We start from the raw sequence: 12,647 nt of genomic DNA, 5'->3' as shown, positions 1-12,647 counted from the left end.
AACGCCTTCTTTCTTTTCTGCTCCACTTGTAAGCTGGTGACCGTGATGTAGTGATCACTACCGAGGTCTATGAGCAGATTCGACCACATGGCTGAGCCAGCGTTTTTAACGAAGGCGAGATCCGGGACCGAGTCCCTGGTCGAGGAGGTGCCCCGTCTGGTGGGAAAGGCTGGGTCCGTCAATAGGGAGAGTCCCGCATCTCCCGCTTCCTGCCACAGGCTTCTGCCCTTGACCGTGTCGTGCGTGTAGTTCCACGCGTGAAAGGGGGCGTTGAAATCGCCGGCCACAACCAGGGGAGAGTTTCCGGCGAGTTTCGTTGCCCTAGTGATGATGGTTTTGAAACGTTGTCTGTGATCGCTCGGGCTGCTATATACGTTAAGTATAAAAATGCTAGAGGCATTGGATTGGCTTGGGATGACTTCTACTAGAGAGGTCTCCGTCTTGCTATGCCGGACCCCTAGATCGTGTGCGACGAAAGTGAACTTGTTGCTGACTAATGTGCAGATTCCTCTGCCATCCCCACGGAGAGTAAGAGCTTTGTATCCCTGGAGTGAAACCTGATCAGTCATCGTTTCTTGCAATAATATAACATGTGGCTTTTCTTTGTGAGTGCGAACAAACTGCTGCAGGGTGCATCTTTTATGGCGGAGTCCCCTGCAGTTCCACTGCCAAATCCTAAATTGGGTGTGTGGCGCCATCCTTGCTGTATAGAGCGCCTTCCGGCGTTGCTACTAGGGTCTCGAGGGAGGTGGTTCTATTAATCGGTCCGGGAATGTGCAGTGGTGGCGGCGTAGGTACCAACGCGCCATCCGCGAAGTAAACTGGACGTACGTGGGTTGACGTCATGATGTCCATTTGCTGCACCTTGGACTCTATCTCTGGCATTCTGTTTTCTAAGCATTGAATTTTGACATTTTGTGCGTCTAACTTCTGATCCACGACCAAGAGTCGCTGATCCACTGCAGATAGTCGTTCGGTAATCTTCTTGATCTCGTAGCAGATTGAATTCAACATTTCTCTGACTTCGGACTTGGCTTTAGCCGGTACATTTTCGGGCATGCTGGGAACGGCCTTTCTTTTGGCTGGGTTGCCCGAGTGGCTCGCATCCACAACCATGGGAACGTCTGCGGTTTGGGGAGAGGGGGTCCCCAAAGGGGATGAACTAGGGACTGGAACGGTGTGAGGTCCCCGAGGGGTTTGGGGAGAGGGGGTCGCTGAAGGGATACCTGAGGAGGTTGAACTAGGGACTGGGACGTGGTGAGGTTGATTAGCCTTTCTGAGCTCTGCTATTTCGGCTCGCATTAACTCGATTATGCTGCGCATCTCGGCATTTTCTTTTCTAAGCTGAGCTATTTCCGACGAACTATGCTCTGGCGCCGCACCCCCAGTTACCTTTACCTTGCCTGCTTCAAGGAGCGAAAACAAATGCTCTCTGTACAACAGGAACTTACCAGTTTTAAAATTTGCGAACCTACTGCTTTCCAGCATAGAATGGGCATCTTTATGGCTAGTATTGATGCCAACAAATATTCATGACAATTTCTTTGTGTGACCTGACTCACAAAAGTTAGGAACTAGGAAGCAGGTGCATATGTTGTAAAGGATTTCAGATTTTTTTCTTTTTTACTGCGAGTGCATATACAAAAAATAGAAAATTATTACTTTCATTCATGTTCCTTGAGGTGCTTTATTGAAGTTTCCCATTATTATTCTCAAAAATCTCAAAAACTGCTTAATTAATACTGCTCTGCATCCCTTCAAAACACCAGTGTTCGGGCTGTAATTCTATGTATTATGGCATAGGTTGTGATTACTAAATCTTGAAATAAAACGTTAAAACATAAAAGCACCAAAAATGAGCACATTTCTAGCAGTAACAAAATAGTTATAGGAGTACTGACACAAAAAATGTGCGCTCTGCTTAACATAATGTGAAGCATTCTTCTCTGAGTGCTGCCACATTTTATCTGGTGGGCAGGCCGTATAAGCAGGCCGATTTCAGCGAGTCTGTTGATAGCGCACTCTGTCTCACCATTATCGTGGGCCAATTCCGCTGATAGTGCAGTCTAAACTTATGTGTCACAAGGGCGACCGGGTATGTGCACTGGAGCCAATGGATTTTAATTTTCTTTCAATCTTACATCTTGCCATTATAAACATTGTCTTATTTATTATACATAAAAGCACGAAAGGGAAAAATTGAGTTTCCTTTATAGCTTCATGCTACAATTCGAGTGGATGTCGATTTTTCCCTTCGTGCACTTTCCTCCACATTGAAGGGCTTCTGCAGAACAGTTGCGTGGTGCAGCAGCTGAAGGCCATACAATGACCATGTCACCAAAGGCTGTCAAATTGGCCCTTCCAATAGCGCACTTCATATGGAAACACAGATAGGCTCTCTATTGCCTCTACCCCATCGAGTGCTGATTGGACTCTACTTTCACAAGCCCAATCATAGTGTCTTTGTTCCACGTAAGTGGTGTCTGGTACCACGAGACCATGAATAAGGTCCCTGTGACATGAATAGCCTCTTGCTTCAAGTCCGAAGCCATGCTTTACTTCTCCACATTTTGGACTGGTTGCATTACAAGGTAACATAATTATTTCGTTATGCTCTCAACGAATTGAGCCTTAATGGCGTAATTACTGGGTCAACAAATATAAAAAAATATTAAAAATGAGACAAAACTTTTTGACAGTACTTAAGTTTATAGCTTGTTTCTCTGCCTTTCTAAATGCAGTCTATTGATACCTGCTGGCTATAGGAAAAGAGAGAGAGAGAGATGAAGAAGAACACTGCTCTTCAACTATTTGCATCTGGTTACTAAGGACTTGCTAAGTAATATATTATCAACTTCTGTTTTCAAAACAGCATTTGAAATCTCGTTTAAATCTAACACAGCCTAGCTTGTACAAGATCTGACACATTATGGAGTACTGGCTATACTGCCCAGCTACTCTAGGCTGTATGCCGAGTGTCAAAATCATGGAGGCCATGTAAAGCAAAGCAAGGAAGGGGTTTCTATGCCTAATTAAATTAGCTAAAACCTAAAGAAAGCTGGGCAGAAAAAAAATTGGCATAGATGTGGTGTTTTCTGCTCCTGTAAAGTTAAAGTATATAGGCTGAGTATGAAAGTGAATTCCGATATGCAGAAGTTGCTATGACACCACAATTCTTTTCTGTCTTGCTGGGAACATGTGGGTTGTGCCAAACATTTGTTGTGCAGTAAAGCACATGCCAGTCTGATTATTACGTGAGTATCCCAAGAGGACAAGAAAAGTTGCTGTTATAAGTTGTCCTGCCACTCAGTGCACAAACTGTGGTTGCTCTCCTATGTTTTCTAAGTCAAAGGGACTTACCAGAACCCTGAGGAGACTACCAGAATAATCATTGTAGCCGTGGAAATCAACGAGAAAGCTGGTAAAATGTGCTAGGTGGCTCTTTAGTAAATCTGTAGAAAAATGTTCTCGTCATTCCCGAACGACATGACAGGGTGACGGCTGTATGATTTGGTGAAGTGCAGTTGTGTGCCCTTTGTATACATAAATGTTTAGTTTGTCCCTCCCCGTTGGGTAATGGTACATGAGCTGAGGTGCCTCGTAGCTGTCCTTTCAGTGATCTGTTCCAAGCACTAAATAAGTGCTCTTCCTCTAGGATGTTTGTCTCACGTGTTCAGCTGCTACGGCTTTGAGCCCCTGAACCACCCCTCGGGCTTGGTGAAAAGACGCAGATAGCATGCGCTGCTGTGAACATCTCAGCCAAGATTTGCAATCATGCGCAATGTATAGAGCTCGCAAGCAGAGTGTAAAGTCACCTTTCTTTCAAACACTCTCTTTTTAACAGAAGCCTACTCCTCGCTCTTTTCTGGATGCTTTATTTCGTAATATAGTCGAATCCCATAAGCGGCTGCTATTGGCCAACAGCTGACGTCAATCAAGAAGGGTGTTTGGATGAGTGCACATGTTCCTATTGTTACTGTGTTTATTTATTCACAAAGTTTATAAACAGGCTGAAGTGAGCAAAAATCTGCTTTAGAAATTTGATAATAATTATGAACTACCGGAAGAAGGCCACTATTGTGTACTCACGCTCAGCCGTCTCCGCCTGCATAGGAATTCAACTTTGGCCGCCCTGTTTACTGGTGTTGTAGCCGTCGGCTCCTGCTAATTTCAACTAGCTTTGAACACTCAACAAGCCTTGAACCACGCAAAACTTAGGTCAGAACACATACACCACACACTTGCCAGTGCACGCTTACTCCTGGCCACTCCTGGTTAGACACCTTGGCAGACTTATTGATAGCGCTTCAAAATGCATAAGTTGTATGTGGCTACTGTTCACCGGTCAAGCTAGTGAAGGTCAAAGCCAGTCCACCTCATGTAGCATGGTCAGACGAACATATGAGCGCGAGCACACACTCAAGCCCTGTTGTGCACAAAGCAAACACTGCACATACAGTGCCGCAGTCCACTGGTGCTGCGGCACTGGCACTGAGCGCACTGCAGCTCGCTGAAGACAATCGCGTTTTGCTTAGGTTTGATGCGTCATAGGCGCCGTAATCGGAAGTAGTGGCGTCTATGTTAACATCCAAAATCAAACTTGAACAGCGCACAATGGTGACGTTCAGTAGGCAGAGCATGGTGAGCATGCCCTGCTCCTCCATTCCCAGTGCAAGGCATTAAAAAAGAAGTGGAAGCACCGCGAAGGGCGTGCTTTGTTGTCAATAACTCCGCTTCTGCTGAACGCACTGAAGTACTTTTTGCAGCAAAGTATTTCTGAAATAGCCTATTTTACCTTCAAATGCATTTCTCCTCTTTGATAAAAAAATGGCTGTGGCTTAGCTAAGGTTAAGCCCAGGATGCGAAGCATACTAGCCTTTATTTCAGTTGTTGAACCACTGTTTAGCCTGGTGAACTGCTGTTGCTTGGCTATAATTGGTTCGGCTAGCCGAAGAAACAACTCATGCGTTACTCTGCTTCGCCTTCAAGAGTGGAACGCGATAGTGTTCCCGTCGACCCGCCAAGGGGTGTAAGACAATGGGCTACGGCGCAGCGACTACGCACCCCGCATTAGACGCGGTGAGCGTCGAGCAATGCAGCGTTCGGCGCAGCAACGAAATGTGCGCCTGAGCAAGCGACGCACGCCTGAGCCTTAGAAACAGCTCGTTTCTAAGGCAACACCGCATTCACTAGAGGTGCTCTTGTACCGCTTTGAAGCATCGTACTCGTGGCTCAGTGGTAGCGTCTCCGTCTCACATTCCGGAGACCCTGGTTCGATTCCCACCCAGTCCATCTTGCAAGAGTTGAGCCAAAGCCACCTAGAAAATCAGTCTCTGCAGCACGCCGCAACCTTCGCTTCTCATCCCAACGAGCAGCTCTGTCTCCAGGAGGCATCTCACCTCGTGAGTGTCTAGCAGAGGCAAGGGCAGCTGCTTATATACCGCCGCGAGCGACGGCGCGAGTTGGAGCCCCGTTTCTCCTCTGTCGTGACGTCACGGTGTCACGTGGTATTGAAGGCGACACCGCCGCGCCTGAGGAGCTGGGTTGAGCTCTCGTAATGTGCTTCGCATAAAAGTATTTGAGGGCCTCTTTAACACATAATTACTTGTTGCTGGGATAGGTGTTTCATGCATTTATCAACGTTTAGGACATGCACTATAAAGGGGAAGAAATGGCCACACTGCTATAACCACAGCATATTCAGCTGGCGTAACCACTTAATTAAGAAAGAGCCATTAAAAAGGTGATAAGGACAACTACAGAAGTGCTATCGGAGGCCTCAGCATAGGGACCCAATGTTCACAGACAACGAAAGCCTGGCGCCAAGTTAATGTGCAAAACTATCAGGCATGACACTGGGCCATTCTAGAGGCAGTATTACTAACACATGCGACAGGTGTTGAGCGTATTCATCTGTACCAGAAGGCCTGCCAAGTGTAGAGGGTACCCTAAATCACGAGTTCCAATATAAATGCCTTACTTCAAAAAATATGTGAATATACATTATAATGTGTGTGTATCTTCATTCCTTGCTTTTATCCATGTTGTTTATGTGCAACGTTATACATTCTAATAGCACACCAGCAGGCCCAAGTAGCAACCTTAGAGATATACTCCATCTCATACATAGCAGGCAACACTATGGAGGCCAGAGACATGTCTCACTGTTTGCATCCACAACGAAAAAGTGGTGCCTCACATACGAAAGAAAAATATGAGGTATGCACCATGTAATTCGATGCAAAATTAATGGTGAATTCCAGTGGCAGATTTGGAGCACTTCCGGTAGTAGTTTCTCTGCTCTTTGCCGAGCAAGCCTATTCCACTGGAGATTGAGAGTGCCTCCGGTATCTTTCACAGGCGGATTGGGAGTAGCTCCACCACTAGATCCACTCCACAGAGAAACGCTGTCCACGGTGCAAAAGCTGATGGAGTTGACCGGAAGTAGCCACCCACAGCCAATGTATCGCTATGGCACGCGCATGCCGGTGAATGTGAATCGTGGTCTCACGGACACAATGAGTGGTGCTTCAGATCGTGAACTTGCACTTTTACTGCTTGCAGAGAGCAATGATTCATCTAGCTTAAGTTCCTAATCGACCAGCGGGGACTCAAGTGACAAAGAAGCTTTGGAAGCTAGTGTATTCAAGCAAGCTTTCGACATCATGTTGTGGCCGCTGGCCAAGAGACAGAAAGTTGCTCATTTTGTCGACAGCATTGTTCATCAGTATTCGGATAAAGAGGTAACAACGGCACGTTTTCAGGAAGTTTGGATTTTGAGAGCCTTCACTTTTGTTGATGAAATGCAGTTCTGAAGGCACTTCAGGCTGTCTCTATATATTGCCACCACACTGATCATGGGCTTCACTGCATCTCAGATATTTCTGACACACAACCTCGGCAAACAAGAGAAGCAGACAACATGTGGTGTGACTTCTATTACAGTGCAGGAGGCTAAAAAGAAACACAAAGCTTCTAAACACAGCACGCACGAGAGTTCAAGCCAAAAAGGCCGAAAAATGCGAGGAATGCTATGCGCTTTCGGAAGCAGATGTGTGCTGGTGCCCCCTGCCTATTGCTGTTGTGGGTGTGCCTGTGCTTCAATTGCAGATTTCATTCTGTTGCCCTTTGCCGTAGCAGTGTGTTCCGGCGCAGAGTTCATCGGCCACTCCGAATATGCCATTGGAATTCACTACAGGTCTCATACTTAACATTGAAGAATATGACATGACAGTGTCATGTCATATTCAATATAATGACATGAAATGTGTCAGAGATATAAAGCTGTTCGCCACAAAACGAGCTGAATAATCCGTTTCTGAGTGGCCACAGAAACAACTTGCACTTGTGACCAGAACATAGTACATTACCTACTAGAAGCACAAACATGCATAAGTAATGTGTGATTTGATGAGAACTTGTGTCCACAAGTAGCTGTTGTAATACAAACAACTTTCGTTAATTCGACTCTGGTTAATTCCATTTTTTTTGTTAATTCAATTTAGACTGAAGGTCCTGGCCTGTGCCATTGCATTTCTTTGGGCCCAGACCTTCATTATTTCAACCCTAAAATTAGTCAAAACTGGCCTTCGCCATATAATTAGAACTTGACCAATTAGCACACAAGTGCCTGACCCCTACGGTGACCTCAATAGCAAACCCTTTAGTGGCAGCATACGTCTTGGCAGAGCTTAGGAGACAGTGAAGGCATTGAAAACATGCCATCTCCCGTCGAAAACACCACTTTTCAGCCCACCATAGGAAGATGTTCAAGCAATAACCGTAGATCACTATATCAAATTAGAGTATTTACCTCATTCTAAAGCTCACCCCATTTTTCAAGAGAATTTGGCCGAAAATTGTCTTTGCGGTGCAATGGCATACGAAACTAATACGACCTTTGCGATGTTTGTATACTTTACCGCATAACGCTAGTGTATGGCGGCAAACATGACTTTAGGAAACCGGCCGCAATTGTGCAACAGAAAGAGTACACGCTCCGGTAGGGCATTCGTCCCAAGTTTGAATCACAGACCAGGACGAATCTGTTTCAACAGCAAAGTTTTCTTTCCAAGAAACACGTATGGGTTTCCTTTGTAGCTTCGTGCTACAGTAAGGTGGATGTCTATTTTTTTCCCTTTCAATAGTAAGATCTAGTAGGTATATAATTGTGTTGTGTAGTGACAACCAGCGCTCACCTCATCGGGCTTGTCATACTCATGGCTCTCTTGCTCAGCAGCAGGTGGTGGCTGTCGGTGGTGGCGCATGCGAAGTGACTGCTGCTGCTTCTGACGAAGCTGCCGCTGGTATGAGTGGAGCGTCATGTATGGGCTGTCCTCGTATCGTGACTGGGCGCACATGGAGTTGATATACTCGCCCGCGTACGTCTCCAGGTACATTGTGATGAGACCGTCGGCCACCAAGTCTTGCAGTGTTGCAAAGCGCTTCTCCCCAACATAGTGCATTCCATCGTGATACAACCTAAAGTTCTTGCACGCATTTCCAAACCTGAGGAGAGAAGCGTGAAACTGCTGAGCAAGAAGCTTTAGTTTGTGTGCAGCTCTGAGCTCCCTGTGCAAATATACGGGTAAATTGACTATGCACACTCTCTAGACGGGCATTGAGCTTATTAGGACGAAGTTTGTTGCAGGTAAAACAACAAACTGAGGTGTAATGGCTTATTGAAGCAAAACTTTGATGTGGTGCCTCAAGTATGAAAAATAATTAACAAGGGTCACTGAATTAAAATAAAAAAGATGGAGAACTTTAATGCAAGAAAGAGAGAAATATCAGAATGACTGACATGCCTCCACACACTACTTTATGGCGGAGAAAGGGTTTTGAGGAAAGACGAAGACAGGTCATAGAGACGAAGGACGGTGGTATGGCGAAGCTGCATAGTCTACTGCTTCTGTACAACATATACAAACACACCTCACAGTATATCTACTTTCACAGTCAGGGGTGATGTTATAGTCAGGAAGAGTATCTACCGCATACATATTTTCACAGCCTTTTTCGTCGTTAGCTTATGTAAACGAGAGAGCAGCAACTATAGGGTGTCAATTATTTGCTGCAGTATAGCCATGACAATAAAGTGTGATAAGGATGTCTCAGTGCACTGTCATTTGCACTGACACCAGTACACCAAGCTGATGATGTTGTATTGTCACAACAAAGCAGGCACTACTATTGTTGAGGATGTGGGTCTGGCTCTAATTGGCAGCAAGTTGTTTTTTCACTAGCTTTCGTTTCCCTTTGCATTACTGCTTCTACGTTTCAGTTAAATTCACAGTTAATTTCCCCTGTCGTTTCCTTGGCTTCATTGTCTGCTGGCTTCCCATAAATATGAATCCTGTTTCACTTACAAGAGTAGAAAACAAGCTGTCGACTCCCAAGTGCACATATTTTATGTTAAGCAGTGCTGAACATGAACTCCATATGCAGTTATTTCAGCTCTAAAGAACGACTGATTGATTCAAGGTGTTAACATCCAAAAGCAACATAGGTGCTATGATAAATGCCATAGTGAATGACTCTAGATTATTTTTGACCACCTGGGGTTCTTTAACATGTACTCATATATAAGCAGACAAAAGCTTTTGCCTTTTACACCCATTGAAGTGCGGATAACCATGGCCGTGAATCAAACCTATGACCTCAAGATCTACAGAAAGGAAGTAAAAAACAACTCCACATAAAATTAAACTTACGACGATGTTTCGCACAACAAAGATGCCACCAGTACCAGAGAGTTCCACATTAGCAATATGTCCATTTAGGCTACTTGCAGTCAATGTTAAAACCACATGCACAAAGCTTGGGTCAATCAGGAAGAAAGCAAGTAAAAGGTCACCTTAAGCTTAGTGTGTATTGACCAGGAGCCCGTTGGCTTTCTCTGACCAGATAGCAGCCATCCCCTTCTTGCAACATCCGCTCCGCTTCCTCCCGAGATATGATCCCGTGAAATCTGAGCATAAACACGTAGTCAGAGGTTGTGATCATTTTTTTGTTTACACAAAGTGGATAACAAACACTGAGGGCACAGTGCTTTTGAAGAAAGATCAGTATATAACAAAACAGGTAATTATGTCATGTCATATCCCCTTCGGGTGCCAATTAATTCCCTCCATTGATAATTTACTTACCACACTTTTCTTGCATCTTAAGAATCATGACAAGCACACAGCTGTCGAAAGGATTAAGAATTTCAATTGTTCAGTGAGTTCTATCAAGTTTGCAAAACGTTAATTCCACGCAAAAATTCTTTACGGGCATATCAAATGTGATTTGAATTACTTCATGCGTAGCGTACTTGGTCAGTCAGTCAGTCAGTTTTTATTTGCAGGAAAATCACATCATCCTGCGGGTGGCAGAGACTAAAGGCATGATTGCCTGACGAGGTCTCTGCCCCCGTAACATATATTGGAAAGCACTTATCCAACAACTTGAAAAATATGACTGATGTAAAACATGAAAAATGATGAAAGAAGTGAATTTGCTACTTGGCAACTTACTGACATGGAGAGCAAATATCCAGCCACCCACACGTCAAATGGTTTTACTAAAACACTTTACCTATATTGTGCAACCTGACAGCATGGGTCCAATCAGATGTGCTCCAAATATAATAAGAATTCTTTATTTTGCAGGTTGATTTATAAGAAAAAGAAAGGCTGTGGAAGAGCAGGCAAGATATATGAGACATGTTCTAATATCGTTATTTTCATCAATGATTTTGCTTTTGATTCACTATCTGGATGTGCATGATTCAGAAGACAGTGCCTGAAGGGTATATACAACAGCCATGCTTGGACAAACACTCAGCACATGGCATTTGCAAAATGCATTTTTTTTCCTTCACTGAGCTATGCGCTTAATCTGGTTGAAAAGATACAGAAGGGAGGACAGAGCCAGAACACAAAATAGAAGAAAGGACACAAATACGTACTCCCTTCCATAATGTGCGGGACGATTAGGCACCTGCGGTACAAAGGAGAAAATGTGGGTGAATGCAAACTACATAGTACTATGCCTAAACCCATTTAATGTGTTAATAACAATAAATAAAAGCAAGGTATCCCAAACACCATTCAACATACTAAATGCAAAACTCCAACAGGAGAAATATGGTTCCGTGATATGAAGACTGCATCATTGCACCCACACTGCAACACTATAAAGTAAATACTGCTTTTATACTAGTAGTCATTTATAAGGCTAGTTTTGTATATTCTGCTTATATATTACATGCCACACTCTGCAGTCCCAATTGTCTAGGTAACACCACACAAAAATCCAGTTCCAACATGCTCATCTTTGTTAGGCAGAATACAAAGTAGTTGTATCAAATGCAAAAATTTTGCTTTGCTGTTCTAATCAACTAGAGAAGGAACAAGTTTATTTATGTGCAACTATCGTGCCGTCACCGCAACGGCATTCTTTGATTTGGGCAGACAGATAGTGAAGGAACAGGGAACAAAACTAATTTGCTGGGAGCCCAGCGTACCTCTTTATTGCAGACTATCCTCTTTGGTGTCGGTGCTTTTTGCTGAAGTTGGTACACTGAAAATAATAAACATTATTCATTTTCCTTCAAGATAATCTCGGAAATTTACATTTCGGGCATGCTTTAAGTGAAAAGTAGAGAATACCTACAGTAAGACTTCCACACTTGAGGTATTTCATTCATATGATGCTTTTGCTTCATGTTCTCCGCTGCGAAAGTGAAAGTAAAAAAAAACGGTGATTGACTCACTCACGAGCTACAGCGAGGACAGCGGTACCATCAGTTATATCACTAGATTTGACAAAACCATATACGTATTTTTTTTCTAAAGCTATCAAAGTCTATTTTCAGAAGACTCGCTTTGAGTCAAAGGCCCGAGATGTACACGGCCGAGCAAGTATGCATTCTTGTCAGGCGAGTCGGCTGTGAAAATATCCAAGGAATGGAAAGCGATAGGTGATCTTTCTGCACAGCGGTGCTTTTGACTCGTCCCCGCGGTCTGCACACTATATTTAGGTCTGGCAGGCACCCAAACGGCTGCAAACTTTACCTGGATATGATTCGCATGAGTTCTAGGACAAGAATTTCAATAAGAGATGACCGGCGCAACAGATCGAATCGAAAGCCGGGTGGAGCTTCACACGCTTTATGTAAGCGCTAGCGAAATGAATAGGCACCAAGCACTCGCCGATCACCGAAACAAATTGCCCCAACCGTAGCTCTGGGGACGGGCGCTCACTTCTCTACCGGACTTCGTGCAAACTAACACCAAAGTGCTGGACGCACAGTAAAAAGTAGTCGGCGAATCAAGGCGGATTTGCTCACCGAATTGTCGTGCCATTTCCACAAATGGGCGCAAGCGACGGGCTGCGCTGCAGGAAATGACAAATCGCCGAAACCGCGACACACACACGCGCGCGCACGATCGTCCGACGCTAAGACGGCGTCAACACAGAAGTAGCAGGCATCGCGCGAGGCATCCCCTCCTTGTCAAATGCTTTATTAAACTTCCGGTCGAGGCCGGCATCAACTCATCTTGAGCAGGCGTTCAGTCATCAAGCGGCGAGAAACTTTTTTTTGTCGGCGCCTCGCTCGCCGTTAGGGCTAGGCAGCGGGAGGAGAGTGACGGTGGCCGGAA

The 12,647-nt window shown here is 44.7% G+C and overlaps 1 protein-coding gene across 1 annotated transcript in view; it reads right to left on the bottom strand.

The window, feature by feature from the left end:
- Nucleotides 1-12,641, bottom strand: part of LOC135916446 (N-chimaerin-like) — a 58,038-nt gene extending 45,397 nt beyond the window's left edge. The window contains exons 1-6 of the mRNA XM_065449804.2: nucleotides 12,335-12,641; nucleotides 11,659-11,718; nucleotides 11,510-11,565; nucleotides 10,952-10,983; nucleotides 9,857-9,970; nucleotides 8,199-8,508 (exon numbers count right to left, since the gene is read on the bottom strand). Of these exons, the coding sequence (XP_065305876.1) occupies nucleotides 8,199-8,508; nucleotides 9,857-9,970; nucleotides 10,952-10,983; nucleotides 11,510-11,565; nucleotides 11,659-11,718; nucleotides 12,335-12,350 (588 nt within the window). The 5' untranslated portion in view covers nucleotides 12,351-12,641. The remainder of the gene's footprint in view (nucleotides 1-8,198; nucleotides 8,509-9,856; nucleotides 9,971-10,951; nucleotides 10,984-11,509; nucleotides 11,566-11,658; nucleotides 11,719-12,334) is intronic.
- Between the last annotated feature and the right edge of the window lie 6 nt (nucleotides 12,642-12,647).

The sequence above is a fragment of the Dermacentor albipictus genome, chromosome 4 (genome assembly GCF_038994185.2).
Source record: "Dermacentor albipictus isolate Rhodes 1998 colony chromosome 4, USDA_Dalb.pri_finalv2, whole genome shotgun sequence".
Classification (NCBI taxonomy): Eukaryota; Metazoa; Arthropoda; class Arachnida; order Ixodida; family Ixodidae; genus Dermacentor; species Dermacentor albipictus.
Note: the sequence above shows the minus strand (reverse complement) of the source record. Positions and strands in the feature narration are given on the sequence as shown.